At 46.9% G+C, this 25,735-nt stretch overlaps 2 protein-coding genes across 2 annotated transcripts in view; both read right to left on the reverse strand.

The window, feature by feature from the left end:
* The window catches only part of GAD2 (glutamate decarboxylase 2), a 73,724-nt gene extending 58,518 nt beyond the window's left edge, over positions 1-15,206 (reverse strand). Inside the window, exons 1-7 of the mRNA XM_066281106.1 lie at positions 14,779-15,206; positions 14,031-14,090; positions 13,714-13,863; positions 12,514-12,747; positions 7,798-7,888; positions 7,139-7,251; positions 2,805-2,920 (exon numbers count right to left, since the gene is read on the reverse strand). Coding sequence (XP_066137203.1) covers positions 2,805-2,920; positions 7,139-7,251; positions 7,798-7,888; positions 12,514-12,747; positions 13,714-13,863; positions 14,031-14,090; positions 14,779-14,854 — 840 coding nt within the window. The 5' untranslated portion in view covers positions 14,855-15,206. The remainder of the gene's footprint in view (positions 1-2,804; positions 2,921-7,138; positions 7,252-7,797; positions 7,889-12,513; positions 12,748-13,713; positions 13,864-14,030; positions 14,091-14,778) is intronic.
* A 4,244-nt stretch (positions 15,207-19,450) lies between these two features.
* The window catches only part of MYO3A (myosin IIIA), a 240,824-nt gene continuing 234,539 nt past the window's right edge, over positions 19,451-25,735 (reverse strand). The window contains exon 35 of the mRNA XM_066279445.1: positions 19,451-19,692. Within this exon, the coding sequence (XP_066135542.1) occupies positions 19,572-19,692 (121 nt within the window). The 3' untranslated portion in view covers positions 19,451-19,571. The remainder of the gene's footprint in view (positions 19,693-25,735) is intronic.

Below are 25,735 nucleotides of genomic sequence, written 5' to 3' on the forward strand. Positions count from 1 at the left end.
TGAGCCTTAGAAATGCTCGAAGTACGTGAAGTGAGACAAGACCGGGTGCAGCCTCCACCTCCTCACGGGGCCCTCTCAGAAGCCCCCCACAACCCCTTCTCCAGAAGAGCAATCTCTACACAAAGATGGAAATTGTTTTGCCTGGAGAAAAAGCATTTGAGACATATCCCAGTAATTTTTTTTCTTTAGCCTGTGGAGAACTATTTCTGGGGCTCATGGAGACACGGGGGTAGTGAAATCGGAAAGAACTAGAATATACAGCTTGGCTTGAAGTGGGAAGGAGCTCCACCCAATGATAGTGGAATGGAATCGCCCAGAGAAAGGAGCCCAGAAGGAACTAGACCTTGGGGGTCGAGTTACCTAGAGCTTCAAGGGCAGGGCTTACTTTTAAGGGCTCACCTGTCCAGAATGATTTGGATGAAGTGTTCAGAGATATAGGAGTGTTTTCAATAAACTCTGAAAACCCCCTCCAGCCTAGCCCTATGTGATAATGAGGAGGTTTTATTTGGGGGAGGTAACAACTTAGCATCACTTCCACACACACAAAAAAAGCTCTTGGTGGAAATGCGATTGGGAAGGTGGAAAATGTTGTCAATAGCTGAACCGTGGTGTACAAAACTTTGTTGTTGAATCTTTTAATCTGGTTTCTACATTGGTAGTCAAGGCAGGTCTCACTGGCCTGGGAGTCAGGAAATCCATTTAACCCTGGCTCTGTCTCATAGCCTCTTCATTTTAAAAACAGTGATAGCAATCTCTGTCCTGCCAGTTCCACAAGATTGTAGTGAGAATCAAAAGCTAATGTATATTGGAAGTGTGTTGGAAATGGTCAAATAATTATCAGGTATAAGTATTATTACACATTAAAAAACAGGTTGTTTCTCAAAAATACACTTGCAGTTAAAACCAGTCAATATCTTAGGGAAGGTTTATAATTCAAATGTTCTTTCATAATTATGCAGATGGCTAGAGATAGAGGAAAGAAGAGAGAGTGTCAAACTACCTTTCTTTCCCTTAGAAATGAAGACTTTGACTTCAAGTTGGCAATATCAAGAAAATAAGCAAAATTACTCGTAGGCCATGTGAGCTGACTTTCTGGGCAAGGTTAAATCAGTTGTGTGAAGGTTGTGCCCAAGAACCTCATGCAGAAGCCAGAGTGAGTGCAGGACAGTGTGGCGGCGGCCAACCTCGTTTCAAGTTGTACAATCAGCACAGAAGCCAAAAGAAAAAGATCCCCAATATGACATCATGTGGAATTTTTGAGACTGAGAATATAAGAACATTGAACTAATCCACTGCAAGGGTCCAAATCCACTGCAGGAAAATACTAATTAGAAAAAAACAACTACATAACGTTTTTCTTCCCTTGGAGAAGCTGAGTAATGAGAAACAGCTGCTGTTGGGCTGCCAGGCCTAGTAAGGTGAACAGTGCCTTCCTCCCCAACGTGGGCTCTATCCTAATCCCTGAAACCTGGGAGTATGTTCCTGAATTTGTGTTGTTTTAAGTCACCAAATTTGTAGTAAATGTGACTAAAAACAATATGCTACAGATAACTGGATAACATGCATTACTGATTCCTTTGATTTCATGGCGACTGCTGTGATTAAGAATTGTACTCACTGTTTTCCACCTGTACTTGCCCTTTGTTTCCTTGTTATAAACAAACGTGTGTGTGCATGTGTGTGTGTGTGCGCGCACACACACACACACACACACACACCACTTAAAAAATACACAGAAAAGTCCCGCAGTAGATGAGGCCCATTGCGGTTCCCTGCTTCTGCTGACTGACATCTTTCAGGAGTTTCTAGTTTCCCCACAGACCCCTTGCTTCCCTCTCCATTACCCATTTCCCCAACCATCAAAGGGTTTCTTGATCTTCAAGGCAGTTGTTTCCCAGACCCTAGGATACTTTGAGGCAAAGTTGTGAAGGAATGATCTCAGAAATCACACAGCTTAGCTAACACCGTAAGAACATCCTCGGTCCGTGGCAGGGCCGTGTGGTGGGAGACAGCGTGCCAGGATACTGCTCACACAGCCTCAGTGTGGCTCTGGGCCTGATGCCCTTCACTGTGCTGTATGAGAGCATGGCAGCCCAGCAGAGCTGTGATCTCCGGGGAATGTGGATGGGACGAACCATGGTTTCCATGCCTCGTGGCAGTGGGGAGAACGGCTACTTGCAAAGCCATGGAAAGAATATGGAACACCATGCCCTAGCATTCAAGAAGGGAGGCCTGAGCTCTCAGCATCCTGCAGGCCAGCAGCCTGATGGTGAGTAGCAGCCTGTGACTGACTGAGACAGATCTGGCCCAGAGATCAGCTATGACAGATCACTAGGCCATTTCTCCACAGTGATAAACCCTCTGGTTAAGTCCACCAAAGGTTAGCATTAAGTGGTTCAGGTACCAGGAGGCTAGACTATCTGATCAGAATTATTAAACACAGAGACTGTATTAACAAGGTATTTTGAGTCTTGTGTTATACAGGCAGAGTATCGATAGTCCAAATGAGTTCATAGCTACTCCGCTTTCTCTCCTCCTACCCTCCCCCCAACACACGATGTTATTACTAAAAAGTGAAGTGTAGGGACTGCAGATAAAAAATCCTCCTTTCCCTTTGAGAGTTATCTGACTTTCAAAGAGGAAGAGTTCACCCCATTGTACCACTCAGCTGTTCTCTCTTTTCTTTTCCAAGAAGTATCTTCTGGAAAGAAAACCTCTGGGGATAAAGCATTTCCAAATAGCATTCCTTCAACCTGGGGTTTACGGAATAGAATCTTAAACTTGAAAAGAACTAAACCACGTACATGCTCAGACGTGAAGGCAATGAGCCTGGGAACAGCAGCCATTCCTTTCTCCTTGACTTCTGGGAACATCTTGAAGCGTGCGATCAGCATGGCATACATGTTAGAAATGGCTCCACCTAGAGTAACAGCAGCACAATTATCTCTTCTAGTCTGTCACCACTGTACACACAAGCTACATCCCTACTTCCACTAGCTTCGTCCTCCTCGGACACAGGGAGAAGACCTTTTTGGCTCGCCTTAAACTGAATCCTCAGACTCAAGCACTAGTTGAGTGTCCAGCGAAGGAGCATTGGGCCCAACCATAAGATGGATGCTCCTTCTCCACACCCATCTCTGTCACTAAGAGTAACTGTAATTGGTTCTTCTCTTGGGAGCTCTCTGACGAAGCGTTTGAGAACTGAGAAATGGCTACCTTCCTTGCCAGCTTGTGAGTGGGGTCATTCTGCGCGAGGCTTAGGAAAATCTTATATTCTCATATAGAAGACTCATTTCTTCTCCCTTCAGTTTATACAGTACCTTGCACTTGAACTGAGACAAACCAATTGCTGTTAATGATGTGGACTGGTTTAACAATTCTTACAGAATGGGAAGAAACACCCAAGCCCATCTCGTTGTACTCATTTGTTAATTTTGCTAAACAGTTCTTCTCTCTTAAAGATATTATTAAAACATAATCGTAATAGATAACAAAATCTTGTTTAATAAGACATGCAACTAAGGGAATTTTAAGTTTATATTGAATTACCTTTACTTTGTCATCCTAAAACTGTCAAGGATTTCATTCAATAAAATTTGTATCTCATAGGTAGAGTTTTATTTGCTAAGCAAGCAAGTGAGCTTTCCTCCAGGATTGTTGGAAAGGCTAGGATTTTTGCTATCCAGGAAAAAGATAATATTGTGCATGCAAATGAATGTGCTGGCATGGAAGCTGTGAGATCATGAGGCAGATGAAGGTACCGTCTCCCCCTCTCACCCACGGAGGCCATGCCCTGGCCCTGCTGTTATGTGAATACTTTGAGCTCCCTTCCCTCCACGTGGTTGAGGAGTAGCAGGGCTCTCTGTACTTGGTTGAGTGGCTCACTCAGGGTACGATATTTGCCTCATGAGCCCTGGGCTCTGACTCAAGCAGGCAGCCACCACAGAGCGGTCGCCAACCAGATCTTGGCTCTGTCATCAATCAGAATGAGGACGATTCCTACTTCTGGACCCCAGAGACATGTGACAAGCAGAATCTAGGTCAGACCTGTTCTGAGCAGACACCTTGTCTAAAAGTCTGACTGTGAGGATGCTGGTGGGAAATAGAGCAGCTTTTAAAGGAGCTGGCACTCTAGCTGTGGCTTCTCGATCCCGCACTTACTGGTATTTCGAGCTGAATAATTACATGTGGAGGACTGTCCTGTGCCTTGTGGGATTGTAGGGTGTTTAGCAGCATCCCTGGCCTCTACCCACCAGATGCCAGCAGCACTATGCTCCCTAGAGTGACAACCAGAAATGTCTCCAGACATTGCCAAATGTCCCCTAGGAGTGTATTAGGGGCAGAATTCCTCACTCTCCGGCTAAGAGTTTAGCAACCTGAGAGGGCCAAAGAGGCTTCCGGCCTCCAGACAGAGCAGGCTGCTCTGTGCAGCACAGGCAGGAGGATGGAGGCACAAGTCCTGCATGCTCTTATTGCCCACGCGCCTTCCAGAGACAGGCTTCACAAGCCAGGCCTGAATCACTGGGAGAAACCTGGAGACAGGAAAAGGTTTGTGACTAAGCCTTTCCTCTTCCCCCTCAGCCTTTCATGACTTGCTGAGCAGTGACGAGTGCTCAGTTCTCTCTGGCTGTTAGGCAGAAGTGACTTCACATAAACAGATTTCTTTGAGAAGTCCCAAAGGACTTTCCATGAAGCACGAAGCCTCTGGATGTGATAGATGGAGGCATAAGGCAAACAGCTGAGCTATATATTCAGCCACAGATTCAACTCTTCATGCTTAGTCCCAGACAAAGGGATTTTCAGACCTCAGGCACATAATATGTGCATTTCCCCTTATCCCCACCCTTAAATAGTAAGACCCTTTACTCCAGGAACAAGGCTGACTGCTACCTAGAAAGGCTTCCATTAGTGATGAAGGATGCTATCCACCTTTCCTCTGTACTGCCTATAGAGGGCAGAGAAGAAACAGGTTGCCAATGGCCTTCCCTTCTGTCCCCTCCCCACTTTACAGTGTCTACATTACATTGTAGCATGACATCTACAGGTTCCATTTTGGGTCTTTAGGGTCCAAGGAAGGAGCCCTATGATCAAGCTTAAGTCTTGTCTGCCTCTTCTCTTGATCATTCCCTGTCACTGACGAGGGTGGTGGGGAGCCTAAGCCCATGCCTGGCCTAACAGAACTGCCAGAAAGAGTCCATTTTCTGGGGCAGGTGGGTTTCAAGACCAGCCAGGTAAATTAGGCCTTGCCCAAGCCACGTTAGTCAACATTTTTGGGTCCACAGGAGCAGATGTTCTCTCCTACTTCTTGAAAACCATTAAAACAGAGCCCAGGATGCTCCTGGCTGCCTCAGGGACAACTCAGTCATGTCTCCAACCTTGTAAGAGGAGGAAAAATAAAGTTAGAAGTAATGTTGATCTCAAATCCTACTTAATTGCTCTTGAAAATGCCTTAAATGTTAAGAGTTTCAGCTCCAACCTGACCAGGTGGTGACACAGTAGATAGAGCGTCATCCTGGGACTCTGAGGACCCCGAGGTTGCTGGCTTTAGCACAGGCTCATCTGACTTGAGCTTGGGATTATAGATATGACCCCATGGTCACTGACTAGAGCCCAAATGTTGCTGGCTTGCATCACTGGCTTGAGCAAGGGATCACTGGCTCAGCTGGAGCTCCCCCCCTGCCCTCCCCCCATTAAGGCACATGTGACAGAGCAATCAACGAACAGCTAAGGTGTGGCAACAAGTTGATGCTTCTCATCTGTCTCCCTTCCTGTTTGTCCCTGTCTCTCTCTTGCTAAAAAGAAAGAAGGAAGGAAGGAAGGAAGGAAGGAAGGAAGGAAGGAAGGAAGGAAGGAAGGGAGAGAGAGAAAGAAAAGAGCATCAGTTTCAGGCATGATGACAAAATTCCCCTAATAAGGAATAATTTTTCCAGAGAACAACTAAGTACTAAGTTTCAAAATTCATCACAGCTGGTGTTCAATGACTTAAAAAGAAAAGGCTAATTTTCCCTGCAATTTCACTAACAGGCTTTTTTTCAGCACCTGAAAAAAAAATGCTATGTCTTTAAAAACATAAAATAAATGAGCCAATCTGAGCCTGTCAGTAGAGCTGCTGGATTTCAGCCCCGGCCTCGAGGCCACTGCTGCTCATTCATCATTTCTTCTTTCCACCTGGTTTTATTCTCTCTCCCTCAGCAGCCCTTTGTCTTTGCAGATCTGCTGGAGAGAGAGCACACTGTGGTCTTGCTAGGCCTGGCACAGCAGCAGGAGTGGTACTGGCTCGTGGACTGTGCCCTAGGGGAGCACCCAGCCCATTATGATGACCTCCTCCCTGCCACTGATTAGGTGATGATCTGCACACCAGGTGTCTTTTCCCTGGGTCAGCGACTCTTTCCCCACTGTCTTCCTAAATTCTGGCTCTTCTCTTCATCAAACCAAAGCCACCAACACACCTGGGTACCCAAGAGCAGGGCTTCGCCTCAGGCTGATTCCCTTGTCTGGAAGAGGTGTAAATAATGGAGGGGGACACAATGGCGGGTGATAAAAGGCAGGATGGGAAAGACTGAGCGGCGTGATAAAGAAGAGAAGGGATGAGAAAATCCTTGAAGAAATCATCACTCTTTTAGCTCTAACAAACTGTCTCTCTAGGCACTCCTCTGCCCTTATGGAAATTAATGTAAATCAGCTTCTCTGCTTGTTGTTTGAAAGGGACAAGGTACTTAGGATCTATTAAGTAGCTCTGCCTGCCATGCCCTCTTAAACAGAGAATGCTTTATGAAATGAAACTACCCTTTTCCTTTCTCTTATTCTGGGAAGAGCATCGGAGAGTGAATTCTCTTTCTAGGAATCTTTATTATTTTATTCCATATGAGGAATACATCATGTGTGGGGGGGCCCCAGTAGAAGTACTGGGTAAGTGTCACCCTTGTTTATGCTGTTTTTGAATACAAATAACTAATGTTCCAGCATGGGGTAGTTGGCTTGGAAGCATGGTCAATGATCACGGGCACTTAACAACACTCGTGCTTTGATTGCCTATTTAACTTAAGCAGAAATACAGACTAAACATTAAGATTTCCTAGGTTCATATAGGGCATTGAATACCAGAAGAATAAAAAAGAAAAGTTGAAATATCATTTACCAGGAGAAAATATCCCATCGCCAGAGCCCCCAGGCCAGCCAATGATTTCTCTCATTTTCTTTAGCGTGACATATTCCAAAAGCACAAATACTGGAGCAATTTCATAGGTGAACCTGAAATGTGGTAATGGCCACATTTTATGTATGTAACTCAGAGAAATAATTCACCATTACAATACTCACAGAACCAGTTCCTTTCTCAAACCCCACATTTACAAATGTTATAATTATACATTAATCAGAGAGAAAATTATGTCTTCTAAAAGGTTTGATCATTTTTTTTACATTCTTAAAGTTAAGGGCATCAATTATTGGCTTAGTGCACAAGGGTCATTTATCATATTGAATAAAAAACATTGCCGTATAACACTATTCGAATGACAACATCTGGTCTCATTTCTATTTTACAGTGTACATAACTAAAAACCCAAAATGCAAAGAAGGTCTCTTTTCTGTTTAAAAGTGTTGTATAGCTTTGCACAAAGTTATATCAGGACTCTATTCTATCAAGCTAGAGTGAACAGCGATGTACATCTGATGTTCCTATTACTATTTTAGGGGCTACTTAATAAAAGAGATTTTCACATGAGAGGTAGGATAAAGACCATGGATTCACTAATAATTATTCTGGATTACACAAAGACACAGTTAACTACTTACATGTTAGTGTTTGCTGTTGATGTCAGCCAGTCTGCTGCTAATCCAACCATATCCAGTCCAGTGGAGAGTTGATTGAAATATCTGGGATGCCCTGAGTAAAATGAAATACTGGACTCAGGACTGCACTCTGAGCAAATAAATGCCTCTCAAACACACAATTTCTTTGCTAAAGAACCTTGAAAAATCCTTCAGTGAAAGAAAATCTGTATTCAGAAAACCAACAGGCACACACATATTCCTCAAAGGAATATTTTTATCTAACAAGTGAGGCTTATTTTGGATGTTTGGTATCCTTAAAACACACACTAAGAATCATTCTTTAAATATTCCCTATTAAAAATAACAAATGAGAAAAAATAACGATAACAGCAGATGTAGTCTGCAATGTGGACGCTAGCTTATTTCCTAGCATTCTTTCAATGTCCTAGCAGATGAAATGCTAGTGCAGTCCAAAGCTGCTCAAAGACAGCCTTTTCTTATTTATACTCGTGCTGCTAAAAATCCTTATTTGTTGAAGCTGTTTTGAATCAGTCATACCATGTCATCCGCCAGGCATGCCAACATTCATAATAATATTAGTGACAAATGACTGATGATTACCAAAGACAAGGCAAAAGTGAGAAAATAGGACATTCAGTTGAGAGATTTGCCCTGGATTCCAAAGGTGATGATGACTGTCTAAAGATGGCATGGACACACCTAATTCTTGTCAATTCTTTTCTGTCCAAATATTTAATTATGAACAACAGAACTCCTCCATAGCTGCAGTTTAAAATCAAGCTGAATCGACTCCACATGGCTGTCTTGTCAACAAGATACATGAAGATATAGTCAATGGACTGATCAGTCCATTAGCAAGGCTTATCTAATTAATTTCTGGATCTCTCTAAGACTCTCCAAAGGGTTGACATGCAAATACTCCTGAGGCTGGTATTTTAAATGTGATGGTAAGTATCTCATTAGCATTCAATTTCCTTGTCTTGCCCCATAAAAGACTATCTATAAATCTGATTTGTTTAGCAGGAAAAATTTGGGTAGATGAACAATTATGGAAATAGCATCTGATCAAAAGGCACCTGCCACTTACTGGACACCTGTCTGAAGTCTGGGGATGTGATAGTCTCTCGTGCCAGCATGGGCAAAACAAGATAAAGAAAGCAATGGGGAAAACAGGGACAAAAGTCAACACAGAGCTTATCTCTCAGACTGGAGTGCTCTCTTATCAGCCTCTGGCATGTGGCTAGACAATTAGACACAGGGAAAAGATAGGAACTGGGAAAGAAAAGAGCACATTTGCAAAAGATTGGGTTTTGTGCAGCTCTCAACCTGGTCTCCGTCATTGTTTTCCCTCCCTGCGGCCGCGTACAGTGCCCTCCCATCTTTCCGGCTCTTTTCCAGGCCCTCTGACGCTGACCCTGTCACTCTATGCATCCACAGAAAGCGACAAAGCCTGCTTTGCTGCCCCTGCTGAGGCCCACCGTCTGGAACAACCCTCCCTCCTCTCTGCCTCATTGACTCGCCATTTCATTAGAGTTCACTGCTGAAATCATAGCCCTCTTTTCCCTCCTGGTGTCCCTACATTTCTGTCCTTTAAGCCATTTCTTTAAAGCAAGGAAATGAATAAGGACGAACAAATCTATCCGTTAATCTACTCTCTCAATTCATATGCATTATCTGTGAAGCTGGGGTCTGTTATCACACACTATTTAACTCTATGGAAACTTTGGCATGAAATTGGCTGCATAAAATGGAAAGGGAATCCAAGAAGTGTGTTGTGGCCCAGGGTGTTAGAAGGCCTTTTCCTGAAGTCTGCCTTTGGGAAACTGTGGAAATAAGTCTGGTGGTTCAATGGCCATTTCCCTTTTATATATATTTTTATCTTGGTCTCCCATTTCGCCTTCCCTCAAATTTTGCATTCTCTGATGAGGATGTAACAATACACAGGGAGATAGTTTGACAGGCCGGAACAACATGATCTCTCGATTTCTGTAGAAATATTTTGCAGAAATGTTATTTCTGCTCCCTTTGCATAACCCTTACAAACTGCAGGCGAATCCAGGCAGGGCTCTGTGAGTGGAAGGGTGTGAGAGACGTGCCTAGGAGCTTGCCCGCCTCTGGGCAGCCCCGCACCTGGCTGTTACCACTGCTGCTGCTGCTGCGCACACCTGGGCCCTGTGCCGCCAGGCTCTGCACCAGCAATCTGGTGGCCACCAGAGCCTGCGCAGCCAGGGTCACCACAAGTTTGAAAGGTGAGACTAGAGCCTGTCCCAGCTCTGAAATGCTTCCCACAGATCAAGTAAATGGACCAGGAAGGATGCACAGACTACTTGTCCACAGTCAGCTGGGGAGGAGCCCAGAGTTGCCAAACTGCTCTATGTCCAGGTAACAGGCTCCCAAGGACAGCCTCCCTTAATGACACTTCAATTCCTTTGTCTGATGGTTTACTGACAAGATTCAAGACAATATTTAACCACTCAACCACTCAACTACCACCACCACCAAATATAAAGACCCCCCAACCCCACAAATGCCAATTATTCCAGGATTCTATTATTCTTGGCAGCTTTCAGTCCTGACATTTCTTACAAAGGTAGTATTAACAAAACGCAGCGGCATCATTTAAGAGTATTTCCCCATTGCCTCTCACTCCTCTCTAAGCTTGGAGCCCAGGTGGAAATTAGGTTAAGGACTCTTAGTAGAAAGCAGGTGATAAGATGCATTTTATAAAAATATCTACTGAGAAGTATGAAAATGCTTAATGGGAGCAGGGTAGTAACGACTTTATAGACCCTAAATAGGACCAGTTGTCAAGTTGCAGCATAAAATCCTATAAACCTGCTAGTTAGAAAGAGAAGATGACTGCTGTTAATTGTTTAAAATGCTATTTGAGGGTAGGAGGAAAGACCAGATGACTATGTATGTCATGCATCCTATTGATATTGAATTAACATTGATATGACATGTTAGAAATCCAACTAAATCATATTTTTTTCTGAACTTCATGCATCAGAGCTACACTTGACCAAAAGTTTTACAAGCATTTTGGTAAAAATCAAAGTATTAAATTGATTCATGTTTTCCTGACACTAAGTGAAACACTGACAGATAGAATTACTTTCATTGACTTTCAATTCCCATTATCTTAATTCTTTAAATTGTATTTCAGACACTATCAGCTTTAAAGGATGAAGAAGTAAAAGTTTGTATGGATTCTTTTTGATTTGGTAGCAAAACAACAATAAGAAGCATTTTACTAATAACAGTTAAATATTAGGTTGGTGTAATGGGTCAAACAAAAATGAATTAAAAGCATTGTTCAGTTTTGTTCTTATAGACAGGGAGGAAAGAAATCTTTAATGCCATATATATATATTATATATATATATATAATATATATATATATATACACACACACACACACACACACACACACACATTATGTGGATTTTCCGTGACCATAATTGAGAATGATATCCAATAAGCCTTCAAAAATCATACTGCACAGACTGAGTTTGATAGAAATCACCAAGCTAAATTCCTTTCCCTATGTGTCTAGCTCTAAATCTACAGTCTCACAAAGGTGGATATTAATAATTCAGTAAATCAGTTTCCCAAGGTTTTTTCTATGCATACCTTTCCTCTCCATTGGTATAAAGAATGTGCAAAAAGCCCCTCCACACACACACACAAAGAGCTAAAATCACACAGCAAACATTTTAAAAATGTTTGTTGTTTAGAATGATACAGATCAAATTCAGCTTCAAATCAATTAGCCACAGATGAATTTAGATCCACAAGATCTCTCCCTTTCCCTTCCCCCAGAAAAATTCAGTCATACTTATTTTTACTGCTTTAATGAAGTGTTGTGCCACCACGTAGCAGGATGTTCAGAGACGATGTAGAAAAGAAAGGAGTAATCATGACCTGGGAGAGAAACAGCTGACTTTATGTGGACAAAATGAAAACTTAGACTGCATTCAAGCAAATGGTACACCTGGCACTATACCAGAGTATGAAGAGTACTGTGAAAAAGCGATACATTTGCCCCTAGAGCTATCTGACTTTCTTCAGCCCCTTTCCTTTTTTATCTTATACGCAGAGAGTGTGAGAAGCACACATCCTTGTATAATATGGCTGAATTGTTAAGGCATTTTGAATTGTGTTTTCTTTTGTGTCGGTTTCTTTAAAAAATAAAGACAACCTGGAGTTCAAATATAAAGTGTCGGCCATTTGAGACAATGCCAAAATATTATCTTTCTGGTTCAATAATTGCATAGGATGGTTTGTCTAGTTCCTGACCATTTCTATGCCAAGGAAATTACCAATTAGTATTTCAGCTTTTGTTTAGATCATGTTTTTTTTTTTGAATGTTCATTTCCACATTCCCCCTTTTCCTGCATTTTGGGTCCCTTCTACTGGCTTCTGCTGGCAAATGGTTGTTTTTAAGTCAGTGGTTAATCCCCATGGCCAAATAGGTACAATATAAAATATAATGATTTATAATTAATGTTTCTGAAATTATCAACCACAGAAGCATTAACAGTGATAGTAAAGGGTGCTTTTGCTTTGAATCATTTTAAGTTACTATTTTTTTAATGATGAAAATAATTTTGTAAACTTGAACATATCCATAACTCCATAAAACAGAAACTATTTTATAGTAAAAATAAAGATTGTGAAAGAAAAAGAGCTTTATTATTTCTGATGAGACAATACCTGTTTTAATTGCATATTTTAGAGTTGTTTGGCAATGCATTAAAATTTCCTCCAAATTTTGTGGCTGGTCTGCCAATTCCCAATTATACTCTTGAAGAAGCTCATTAGGATAATGGAAATCAATCACTTTGGTTGTTCTGTCGAAACTTTTCACCACATACTGAAGCAAAATATCCATAACGTCCTGCAGAAACGCCAGGGTGGGTCCTTCTCCATCGCAGGCCGGCAGCAGGTCTACGGGATGGAATTAAAAGGCCACATTGTAGTTTTGCTAAAGAAATACCCATGCAAGATCTTGATCCAGTAATTTCTCTGAAGGGAGGAATTGTATGTTTAAAAAAAATCTTCTGGAAATGCAGTTAGCTTTAAAAGGGAGGCATTTTTCAAAGACGATGGAATGAAAGAAATTAAGATTTCTCCTCCTCACCTTAAATGAATTCTTGCATTTCAAAACTTGTTTACTTTTCTTTTTTTTAAGAGTGTGTTCCTCTTTACAGGGGTTCGTCCTAAAATGTTACTTCTCGGGGAATCGTCCTAAACTATTATGAAAATTCTTCATGTCAGAAATGTTTCAGGAATGCCTTTGGGCAAACCAGGCAGAACGGGACATGCAAAAAGTCAGGATCTCCGATTTATTAGGAAGGGCTGCTGTTTTCCAAAGCCTGTGTGTGTGTGTGTGTGTGTGTGTGTGTGTGTGTGTGTGTCGCGTGCGTGTTTGGATGACTAGACGTGTAAAGGCAAGGGAACAAAACCGCGTGCAGGTCTCACGTGAATAGAATCGTTCTTCTGTGAATTGCAGCTATAGATTAATTATTCTTGTGAGCTGAAGACCTAGAAAGTGTTTACAATTCTGGACTGGAAACCGAGTCCCACCTGAAGGTTCAGCGGCACGAAAAAGCCGACCAGGAGCTCGGCGCGCGCAGGCACCTCGGCCGCCCGCAGCCCCGGGGGTGGCGCCGGAGCAAGAACGCCGCGGCCCCGGAGCCCCCTCGCTACGCGGGCGCCCAGCGCCAAGCCGGGTCTCGGACCCAGGGAGCAGGCCTCCGCTGTGTCTCCCTTCCAGCCGAAGGTTCTCCTACGGTCCGCCTCCGTGCTCCACCTGGAAGCCTGGGGCTGGGCTCCCGGCGCCGGTCCCTCCGACAGCGGGGGGCGCGGCAGAGCGGGGACGGGGGCTCCCGGGGCCCCGCGAGGCGCCCTCACCTGTTGCGCGCAGACCAGCGTAGTTGACGCCCGCGTGGGGACAGCTGCAGGGCTTCTGGCTGCAGGCGCAGGCGGCCTTGCGGGAGGCGGTGCGCGGGGGCTCGCTCCCGCCGCTCTCCGCCGGCCTCTCGGCGTCTCCGTAGAGCAGAGCTGGTCAAGGACACGGGCGCGGACCTCGGTCAGCCGCCCGCCCGCCCGGCCCCCCGGCCCCAGCCCGCCCCGGGCCCGGGTGACCCCGACTGCGCTGCTGGCGGAGCAGAGCGGAGAAGTGGCTTCGCGCCCCGGGCCCCGGGGGCCCCCGGGGCACCCGCACTCACCGCACAGCTTGTTTCCGATGCCGCCCGTGAACTTCTGGGCCACCTGGCACCAGGCTCTCGCTGCCGGGAAAGACAAGCAGGAGGTCGACGAGGCAGAAAGAGCAGAACGGACAGACGGACGTGCGAAATTTTGTTCTACGTGAGCGACGTCAATCAGCCCCGTTTCGGGAAGGCACCGCCCAGGATTCGGCACCGAGGGCAGGTGCGGGAGGCGCGCGGGCCCCGGCCGACCCCGCCCGGCCCTCTGTCCCCGAGGAGAAGCCCGCACCGCGACCCCTTCCTCACACCGGCTTCCCAGGCGCAGCCGGATCCGCCAAACTGCCTCCTCTTCCTGTCGCGCTCGAGCGAGCTCCCCAGACACTGAGCTCGTCCCTTTCTTTGCAGACACTCCTTCCAGACCAAGAGCCTTTCCCCTTCCCCACGGCGACTCTGTCCCTTCTAAAGCAGGGTCCAGACGCTTAGGATGGTGGCAGTGTCCCAGGCCCCCGGAATTGAGGGTCAAAGACATGCCTCTGATGGGAAGGCTCGCCCAGAGCTGGGCGAACTGGGCCCAGGTTTCTTGCGCGCGTCTTCCCAGGGGAAAGGCACCCGTGGGGCTGTGGTCTCTTGGGCCCGGAGGGACCTACTCAAGAGCAGTGCGAGACCGCCGAAGTTTCCTGCTCTAGGTGAAAACCCCCTTCGTCTCCCCCAGCCCCGCAAACCGCAGTCCCCCCCAAAGCTCGCCTGCTACAGGTCCCGGCCCTCCTACCTGTGCCGGGGTTCTCAGGGTCCCCGGAGCCGTCTTCGGACCCGAAGGACCAAAAGCCAGAGCCGGGAGACGCCATCGGCGCTGCGCGACTGGAGCAGGTCGCCTCCGAGTGCGAAGTGCCTGCGAGCTGCCCTCGGCTCGGCCCCGCACGCGCGTGCACGTGGGTGGCGGGAGGGGGGCGTCGCCGGGGGGCCGCGCGACCGCGCGGCAGAGGGTGAGTGTCACTCAGGGACAGGAGTCGTGCGTGTCTGACTGTGCCTGAGCGTGTGTGTGTGTGTGTGTGTGTGTGTGTGTGTGTGTGTGTGTGTGTGTGTGTGTTGGGGCTTTGAGACGCGGGGACTCTGTGAAAGCTGTGGAGGTTAAATAAGGAAGGGGACCCAAGGGTCCTCGAGCCAGGAGATGGGAAAGCGCTGAGGGCCCCAAGGATTTTGAAGGCGAGGGAGCCCAATACGGCTTGACAAGGGGGCGGCGGAAGGAAAAAAATGGGAGAGGAGGTGGCTGGTTCGTGAGGGTGAGAGACAGACAGTGCCCACTGGCTGGAGTCCAAGCGGGTGGGAGAACGCGGACGAGCTCCCTCCGAGGGCCAGGCCAGGGGCTGCGGGCGTCCCCACCGGGCCGGAGGCGCTGTCCAGGGTGCTGACGCCTCTGGCTGCGTGAGCGCCTCCGGGAAGCGGGGACAGAGAGACCGGGCGAGGAGGGAAGGGTGGCCCCGAGGAGGCTGATCTACGCCACGGTTGGCGTATTGTTTGAGGTCTGTCTCCCGCTGCCGAGAAGCAGGAGCGGTTTCCGGGCCACCTTCCTTCAAGAGGGTGCTGAGGTCGCTGTGACCTCGAGAGCCGGAGCGGCTGGCCGGGAATCCCGAGCGGTTCTCGAGCTTGGGGAGGGGGTGGTGGGTAAGGGTGCACGCGCGGGTGGGCGCATTTTAGCTCCTTAGCAGCGCGGAATGCCTGCCTACCGCGGTGCACAGGTCCTGCGCTTCCGAGAGCGCAGTCGCCGGACCCACCGTCCAGATTCTGACTGACGGCTGGGGAGAAAGACTGCCGATTGAGGCAATTAAATCCATGCTGGAGTCTACCACTGAGGACCTCGGGCTGGAGAAAAAAATAAAACAAATGGGAACTTCCTGGAAGAAGGGCGAGGAAGAGAAGCTAGAGTCAGCAGAATTGACATGGGGTGGGGTCAGGTCATTTGGTGACTTGGGCCCGTGGAGGCGTGAAAGGGTCAAGGGTCGCTTCTCACGTGTGACAGGCATCGATGTGTGCGTGGGAGGCGTGCACAATTTCCAACTAAGCAATTTGAGCTTTTCAAATCCGAGGCGGAAAGCGGGCATCTCTTGCTAGGCCATCTTTTTTTTTAGCGAATCTCACATCAATGACCCCCCCCCCCCACGAGAATCTTTAGGATAGCGTGTGTGTGTGTGTGTGTGTGTGTGTGTGTGTGTGTGTGTGTGAGAGAGAGAGAGAGAGAGAGAGAGAGAGAGAGAGAGAGAGGATTAGCTATTTCCGTGGTCTGTTGGAAAGGGCCTTGAGAAAGTTAGTGTTTCTTTCTTACAATTTTCTTTATTTAAAAGCTGTTAAACAAAGAGAGGGCGCCCCTAGAATTCGGAGCCCCTGGATTTCGGTGGTTAGCAGTGGCGACACCGCGAGCGGCTGCTGGGCAGGTCGAGAGCGCGGGGCGGTCCGGGCGGGAAGGGGCTGGTCCGGCCGCTCCCGGGTTCACTCGGGCATATCGCTCCCCTCGGGCTTCCATTGTGTTCCAGTCACTCTTTCTCGAGCCTCCTAACCAAGTCGCCAAAGCTGCTGCCAAAGTACAGATGCAGATCCTAAATCTTGGCTAGCCCCTCAACCCGCCTTAGGACGGGCGTCGTGGGTCCAGGACGGTCGCGTGCAAGTGTTCAAGACGGGTGTCCCTCGGCACGTGGAGGCCTGGTCATTCTCTCCACAGAGCTCTGTCTTCTTTCCACGGGCCAGAGCCCAAGGAGTGGTTTAGTCGGTACCGCGGCCGCCAGGCCTGCTCTGGGAGTGGGGGCCGGGAAGGGGCAGACCCGACTGTGTTCAGAGGCCTGCCCGCGGCTGAGGACACGCGGGGGCTCCACGCCAGGCCTCAGCTCGGCCCCTCTTTCCCGAGCTCCCGGGCTCAGTGCTTCAGTGGACAGGTAACCCCAGGGGTGTCGTGTCCGCAGCTCTTGCTCCAGCAGTGCAGATGCGCGTCGGAGAGACCCGTTTCCTGTGGAAGTCCACACAAACCCTGCAGCTGTCCCGCTTCCAGCCAGCAGGCTGGGGCTCAGTGGTGGGAGACAGACGGGTCTCCAAAACAGGCGTGGGAACACACACACAAAGGCCGAAATAAGAAGCCGATTAAAACTCTAGGAAGGTAGAAATCACATCTGGATTTCACTGATTTTTAAAAACGCAGTGACTTACAATTCTACTCCATTAAATCCCGCAGCTCCGGAGTACTTTGAATCAAAGGTACTATTTGCATTTTTTATTTAACACCCCGAGCGCATTAATCAGATGCACTCAGGATCTGATTTGTTCTTCCTTAAGCGTCCCTCCCTAGACGGCAATTTGCTTTCTAAAGACTCATTTCGCAAAGCAGCCCACTCCCGCCTTCGGCGGCTCGGGTTTGGGGATAACAAAAGAGCTCGGGGAGGTAATAATTACAGTCGTTAGTCCACAAAGGAGGCCGCCGCCGAGGGGGAGGGAGGAGGGCCGGCGCCGGAGCTTTCCGAGGCCCTCTCCCCGATCAGGGCGGGGAGGCTCCGCTCCGCCCACGGCCGGTGCCTGGGTGACCTGTTTTCTGGGGGCGGTTTGCCCACGTTCGCGCGGCAGGCCAGCTAAGGAAAAGTGTGTGGCACATCTTTCCCTTGTGTCCAGTGCTTACATGTCAAAGGACAGAGAAAGGAGATGGTAAGAAAAAGGAGAGAAAACGAAGAACTATTAAACAAACACACACACACACACACACACACACACACACACACACACACACACACAAGAACACTGAATCCTTTCCCCAAACGTTGGCATTCTCTTTAACGGTCCCGCTCTGAAAGGGAGGAGGGGTTTTAGGGAAAGGGTCAGTCGCTTCCCTTTCCAGCGCGGAAGGGCCAGCCTGCTAGGGCTCTGCTCTGCGGGCCCCTCGGGACACTGGGCTGAAGAGGCCCGGCAGGGAGCTCGGCTTCGCCCCGAACCCCCCTCGGAGTGGTCGGAAGGCTGGGGGGGGGCGGGCCACCTCGGAGCACGGAGACTCCTCCCTCCCCAGACCCGCCGGGGATCCGGACCCTGCGGCACAGTGTCGTGGGGGCCGGGCCCGGCCGGGCCCTGCCGCCTCCACAGCCAGGGGTGGCCTCCTCCTCCGGGTCACAGCAGCGGCAGGCGGGGCACGAACCCAGGGAGGAGCAGGACCTGCAGCGCAGCGCAGCTGGCCTTGCAGCGCAACCCTGAACGCTGGGAGGTTTCCCCTCCATGCTGCTGAGTTGTAAGATGAGGAATGTGCACGTGTCATCTCAGAGGACCTCTCTGTGCCGACCCTTTGGGTTGGAGAAAGCCGAAGCCCTGCGGTGGAGCGGCACGACAGACATCACCGGCGGGCACAGCGGCCTCCTCATCTCTCCCAGTATTTCACCAGTCTCCCGGCTCTGGGCTCTGGGCTCCGGGCTCCGGGTACACTGGCAGAAGGGACAGTTTCTGTCCCAGCTAGAACTCCCCCTCCCAACTGAGCCGTCGATGAAGCCACGTCGCCCTCCCTTCTCGCCCTCCAGGTCGCGTAGACCCGGAGGGGGCCCGTCTCAGAGAAGGGCGCAACCTCAGAGAAAATGCGTCAACCGAGGAATGCAACCCCCTGTCAACCCACTGCTCTCCCTTCTCTCTGAAATTCACCAGAATTCAGAGCAGCGGAGATCGCCCAGATCTGCAGGCGGAGGGAAGCTAAACACCCTACAGCTCACTCGGTGGTGGGTCAAACATTTTACAGGTGGGGCCAAAGGAAGCCAGTGTTTGGGAAGGGTGTGTGTGTGTGTGTGTGTGTGTGTGTGTGTGTGTGTTCGGGGATTTGGAGATTTGTCTTTGTCTGGAGGTCACATTATGTCGCCAAGTACGGGTTGTAACTTCGTGTGTGCGTGTGGGGTGACGGTGGCGGGATTGTTCCCGGGAGAGAGAAGGCACCACACCCGCTTCCTTTGTGGCTCCAACCTGCACAGCAGGACGGCAGGAGCTGGGCCCCGACGGGAACACAGCGACCAGCTCTGAAAGCCACGGCTCTCAAAGGCCTTTCCTTTATTTAGTAACCTTAATAACCAGGGGTGGGAAAAGCGCGGGTTTAAGATGAAGTTCATTATCGAAACTTTCCCAACATCCCCGCGATTCTCCTCCCACCCAGGCTGTATTCCGTTTTCACAGATGCAACCGGTCCGTGAGTGTCCTGGGACGCGGAGCGGGTTTCCATGAAATAAATCTTTTAAGTCAACCAAAATGAATGAGGAGGAATCAGCGAGAGCTCAGGGGTCATTGGGATCTCAGCAGGAGTCGCAAACAAGTGAACAAAAACACAGGGAGCCGGGGACGAGGATGCCCCAGCTGGTGGGCTGGCGGAAGTGGGGCGCGGGGGATGCTCCCAGTCGGCGTCCGAGCGCTCCGGGTCTCCGTCCTCCGAGCGCCAGAGGCTGGCCTGAGCGCTCGCCCTGGAAGAGCACAGTGGGCAGCCGCGACTTCATGCCCCCCGAGGGTCCCCGCACTGGCGCCTGCACGCCGCAGTCCCGGCACATTCTGACCGCCACTGTGGCCGCTGCGCTACACCTGCTGGAGCAGGCGCCGGCGCTGGGACGTTTTGCGCAGGAGCCTCCTGTAGTCGTAGGGGTTGCTGACGGGTCCTCTCTCCTCCTCTTCCTCCGGGTTCTCCACCGCCCAGCACCTGCAAGCGAGACCCGGCCGAGCATCAGTACCAAACACCTCCCTCCCACGCGCGCTCACCCAGAGTGAGGTGGGTCCTGTCTCTGCACCTCCTGCCCGTCTGTGCGTTTGAAAACCGCACATTCCATATTCGATCCTGATGTTTTGAATGTACGGTTTTCAAGTGCCCGCTGACGGTGGAGGGTGTGGAGAAGAGTGCCTGTTTAACTGCAAGTCTCTCTCTCTCTCTCTCTCTCTCAAAATCAATTTAACTGCCTTTCTCTCTAAAAATCAATTTAACCCCCCCACCACCACCACACACACACATATCAGGATGGTGGTCAAAACGATCTGAGATAATTTTTCTCATCAGGTTTTCAAAACTGAGCCGAGAAGCAGAATGGCTGGTGAATCTGGTGGCTTTGTGTTTGAATGACAGCTAAGAAAAGTGTCAAAATGTGTAGTTCAGAAAGGTGAGCTTCTTCTGTCTTAAAATAGCACACAGCCAATGAACAAACACCTATTTTAGTTGCATAATAGACAACTGTTATTTTGCATTTTTACACTGCTCAAATGTTTCTTTAAAACGCTCCCTCCAAATCTAACCAGCCACACAGGTATCAGTAGCAAGTGACACAGTTGCTGTTAGCCCTGTGGGCTTTTTTCAATGTTGGGCCAAATTTCCTAAACCTACTGTTGGAAAATCCTGGACTTTCTTAAATCTTTACACCCCAACCCCATCCATCAGCAAACTCTTTCAGTTCTACCTGCCAAGTATGAACAGAATCCGATCAATTCTTACCTCCTCCTGTCAATGTTTACCTTTGGATTCTGCAGCTTTCTTGGGGAAGCTGGTGCTACCTAAAAGGTAGCTACAAAGATTCACTTGTTTTACCCATGGAGCATCAGCCACCAGTGCAGGTGATGTGTGAACAGAAGTCCCTGTTCCCATGGAGTTTATAGTCTAATATGGGAGACAGCCATAGATAGACAGTGTTTAATACCAGATGGTAAGAGGTGTTAGACAAATAAAGCAGACCAGTGGGGAAAGAGTGATGGGGTGTGTGTCAGTGTGTACAAGCCATTCACAGAGGGTGGCAGGTGACAGGTGAGCACCGGCCCAAAGGAAGGGGAGGAGTGAGCCAGGTAGATCTCGAATGGAAGGACTGTCATTCCAGGATGACAGTCAATGTATAGGGTCCAAGACTATACTGTTTATATTGTGTTCAGGGAAAAACAAGGAGGCTACTGTGGCTTAAATAGAGCAAGCCAGAAGAATAATAGCAAGGAATGAGAGCAGGAGGAATGAGGTGATAGCATAGTAGATAACTTAGTGCTTTGAGACCACGGCAAAGGCTTGACTTTTACGTAGAGTGAGACAGACATTGGAGAGTTCTGAGTGGAGGAATGATTCATAACAAAAGTGGCAGTAGGGAGGCCAATAGGAGATGCTGCAATAGTTCAAGCAAGACTGATAACAGCTTGTTCTAGGCTTATAGAGGAGGTAAGAATTGATCGGATTCTGTTCATACTTGGCAGGTAGAACTGAAAGAGTTTGCTGATGGATGGGGTTGGGGTGTAAAGATTTAAGAAAGTCCAAAGGTTTTTGGCTTAAACAACTGAAAGAAAGGGGCTGCCATTTGAGATGGGGAAGGCTTCAGGGCAGCATTTTTTTGGAGGGTGGTTTAAAGATTTTGGTTTTTGTTATGCTAAGTTTACTTACTAGATATCCAAGAGGAGACACTGACTAGGCAGTTGGATATGTAAGTCCTGATCTAGGCCACAGATTTCAGTTCAGGAGTTTTAAGTAAATAGATGGTGCGGAAGGCCATGAGAGTGTATGTTAAGTGAAGGACTGAGACACTCGGATGTTGAGAGGCCAGTGAAATGAGGAAGACTCAGCCAAGGAGAAGAAGAAGGAGGAACCAGGGAGGTAGGAGGCAAAGTAAGAGAAGTTCTATCCAGAGACAGATGAAAAAAATGTTTAAAGAAAAAAATGAGTAAATGTAAGGAAAAAAAAATGTTAAATGTCAATAGGGCAAGATAAGGATTGAGGATAGATAATGGCATATGGCAAAATAGAGGTCCCCGGTGGCCGTGGCAGGGGCAGTTTCAGTGGAGTGGTGGGAAAGAAAGCCTGAGTGAAGTGGCTCGAGAGAGACTGGGAAGAAAGGGCGTGGTGGAGGTCAGGTCATTCTTCCCTGTCACTCTTGCTTAGTGAAGAGCAGGTAAGACTATACTTTCAGGGATCATTTCTAAAGTTTGTGAAGAGCAGGAAAGGTGGTCGGGAGGGGGATTGATGAGACAGGGCTGTTTTTTATGATGGGTCTAATTGCATCATGTTCACAGATTGTCAAAAATGACGATGTAAAGAGAACAAATGTTCAAGTTGCAGAGGAGAGAGGAGACACTTGCGGGGCAATGTTCTTGAGTAGAGGACCCAGCTGGATTTCGTGCACAAAAGGAAGGTTTGGCTTTAGCCAGGGGACAGACATTCATGCTAAACTGAGGGAGGTTTATGGGTAAGTGACAAATTTGGCATAGGAGGCATATGCCTCTTCTCTGTCATATTGTTTTCTCAGTAAAACAGGAGAAAAGATTGTCTGGTGAGAGTGAGGAAGTTTTGAGGTTTTGAAGAGAAGAGCAAGTCTGAAGGAGTGAACTGGGAAGTGGGATTATGGATTTTTAGGGAACTGTAGTACTGCAAAATAACTCTAGGGGCCTGCCTAAAGTGTGTGGTTATAAGTTTTAATTGATGATAGACTTTTTTCTAGCCATGTTCAGTTTCATGGGTGCAGATATACATTGGGTAGGAAGTCCTGCATTGGAGTTTGCCAGTTAATATAAATGAGGGAGAAAGGGACAAGGTCATTGGAGGTGTAAGCAAATAAATGAAAATAATGAGAGGATAGAAAGGAAAGACTAGCATTTGTCTGCAAATGGAATATGCCTTTATTTTGGTCCATTCTGAATAGAAAATTTCCAAAAAGAAACCTGTGGGATTTTGCACAGCAAAGGAAACTATCAACAAAACAAAAAGACAACCTACTGAATGGGAGAACACATTAGCCAATGATATGTCTGGTAATGGATTAATATTCCAAATTTATAAAGAACTCACACAACTCAACACACACACAAAAAAACAACCCCCAAACAAAACACAATACAATGAAAAATAGAGGACCTGAATACCACTTCTCCATAGAGGACATACAGGTGGCCAGTAGTGATATGAAAAGATGCTAATCATCAGAGAAATGCAAATTAAAACCACAATGAGACATCACCTCACACCTGTCAGAATGGTGCTCATTAACAAAACAACACATAACAAATGCTGGCAAGGATGTGGAGAAAAGGGAACCCACCTGCACTGCTGGTGGGAATGCAGACTGTGTAGTCACTGTGGAAAACAGTATGAAGGGTCCTCAAAAATATTACAAAATGGAACTGCCTTATGTTCCAGTGATTCCACTTCTGGCTATATATCCAAAGAAACCCAAAACACTAATTTGAAAGAATATATTAACTCCTATGCACATTGCAGCACTATTTACAATGGCCAAGATAAGGAAGCAGCCCAAGTGCCCATCAGTAGATGATTAGCTGTAGAAGATGTGGGACAGATACACAATGGAATATTACTTGGCCATACAAAGAAGGAAATCTGACTATTTGTGACAGCATGGTTTGACCCAGAGGGTATTATGCTAAGTGAGATAAGTCAGTCAGAGAAAGACAAATCATATGATTTTATTTATACGTAGAATCTGAAAAACAAAATAAACAAACAAAATAGAAACAGACACAGAGAACAAACTGATGGCTGCCATATGGGAGGGGGCCGGGTGAAAAAGGTGAAGGGATTAAGAACAGATTGGTAGTTACCAAATAATCACAGGGATGTCAAGTAGAGCACAGGGAATATAGTCAATAATACTGTAATGCCAACGTATGGCGCCAGGTGGGTACTGGAAGTATTGGGGGAACACTTGGTAAAGTGTATGATTGTCTGAGCAGCATGCTGTACACCTGAAACTAATACAAAATAATATAGAATGTAAACTGTAATTTAAAAATTAAAAAAAAAGAGAGAGAAACCTTTGGGAAGGTCTTTCAGGGCAATCTTGAGCTCAACTGATGCTTGCTAGGGAAGACCCCTGGCTAGTGTCTATGGAAAGGATCTTGGGTGACTGACTTGAATTCTCATACCTGATCATCTCATTTCTAGTTTAAGAATAATGAGGATCAACTCTCTGCCAGGCACCTCACACACATCATCTTCAGTATATATGCTGCCAAAGTGAGCATAAACGTGATCTTTAGTTCCAAGGACAGCATGTGGGCTGTAGTTTATCTTATCCTTGGTCTTCAGATGAGAAGATTACAGTCGACATGACTAGTGAGGAGTGAGTGGGGATTCAAACCCTGTCTAGAGCTCATACCTTCCCGTTTCCCTTTGCCTCTTTTCTTTCATGACTCTTCTATCCCTAGACTTGCTCCATTTTATTCCACCTTTGCCCTTCCATCTTTCTTATTTCTTCTTGTCCTAATTAAAACCTGGCTATGCTTAACTCCACAACACTCTCTGTTGCTCAACAGAGACCCCACCAAGTCCCATCTTAGGAGGAGACAGAAGACAATGGCTCTCCTGAGCAACTCCATTGCTCTCTAATGCTATACTCTAATCACTGCCCACCTGCCACCACTTTTATTTTTTATGAGATACTTAACTCATCACTGCTATTGTCCCTGGTTCCTGGATCTAGTCACACCTTCCTGGGTGAAATCAGTGCTTGGTATAGGTGTGTGTGTGTGTGTGCATATATATATTTTATATATATTTATATATATAAAATACATATAATATATTGTCAGAATAATATATTACACTTATTACATATAATAGAAATATATTGTATGAAATGTTATATTATTTACATTTTATAAATGTATAATATGAAATATATTTATTATGTAATAATTTAATATATAATAAGATATATGTTCTTTCTATAATAGTGATATCATCCAATTTATTGTTTAGCCCCTTTTTCTCTAACTTTAGAGCTGCTTTTCTGTGTTGCTTTTGTTTTCTGTTTTAAATTCAGGATCTTATCAACAAGGTATACCTATTGCATTTGAGTGTTTTGTCTCTTTAAGCTTTCTTAGTTTAGAAAAAGTCATTCTCAGAGCTATCTTGTTCAGCTTTGTGAGATCAATATACTTTCTCTATAGAGCCAAGGCCCTTGGATGGATAGAAGGTCACATCCCAGACACCAATGTATATACCCCTTCCTCACACACCCAGCACGGGGCATAGCTTAGGGAGGTGATACAGATCTGTGGTTAAAGTCTTACTTGAAATTCAAAAAAGGCCATCTTCAGATGCTGGCTCCATCAGTTATTATCTAGGTGAGTATTTGTAGTTACTAAACTTTGTAGACTTATCCTTCACATCTATAGAATGGGGCAATAATAGTAATGGCCTCAGAGGTTACTGGGGATTAAATGAGATATTAGCATAGTGCTTCGTACAAGGTTCTTATTCTAGTGAACACTAACTACACATCCATAGGCACTACTAGAACACCAGGCAGTACTTCCGAGATGCAATGCTTGTATAGCCTGTGTGTGTCTGCCATAGGGCAGAGGAGGCAGCCTGGGCTGCTACCATGGGAAGCAGGTACGTCAGTGAAAAGCAATTTCAGCAGGAGTGAAAAAGCTTGGATTTTGGTTCACTAACGCAAGTCACTTTGGGCAAGTCACTCAATCTTTCTGGAATTTGGTATTCTCCTGTTTAGAACTCTGTGGTTAAACAGGAGAATCTCTAAGTGCTAACATGTTATAGTTCTTGATCCCAAGATGGAAAAAATACATCTTCTTTGGGATACAAGGGGAAGAAATCATAGTTCAGGTAGATTACGGAAAAGCAAACAAAGATGGTAACAGCCATCTTCATGGACCATCTAGCCAATGCCACAGCTGGTGTTAAGTACTTTGCACACATCATTTTGCTAATTTCTACTACAACATAGTGAGGCAGTTATTAGTAAATCCCT

Source organism: Saccopteryx bilineata, chromosome 5 (genome assembly GCF_036850765.1).
Source record: "Saccopteryx bilineata isolate mSacBil1 chromosome 5, mSacBil1_pri_phased_curated, whole genome shotgun sequence".
NCBI classification, from domain to species: Eukaryota; Metazoa; Chordata; class Mammalia; order Chiroptera; family Emballonuridae; genus Saccopteryx; species Saccopteryx bilineata.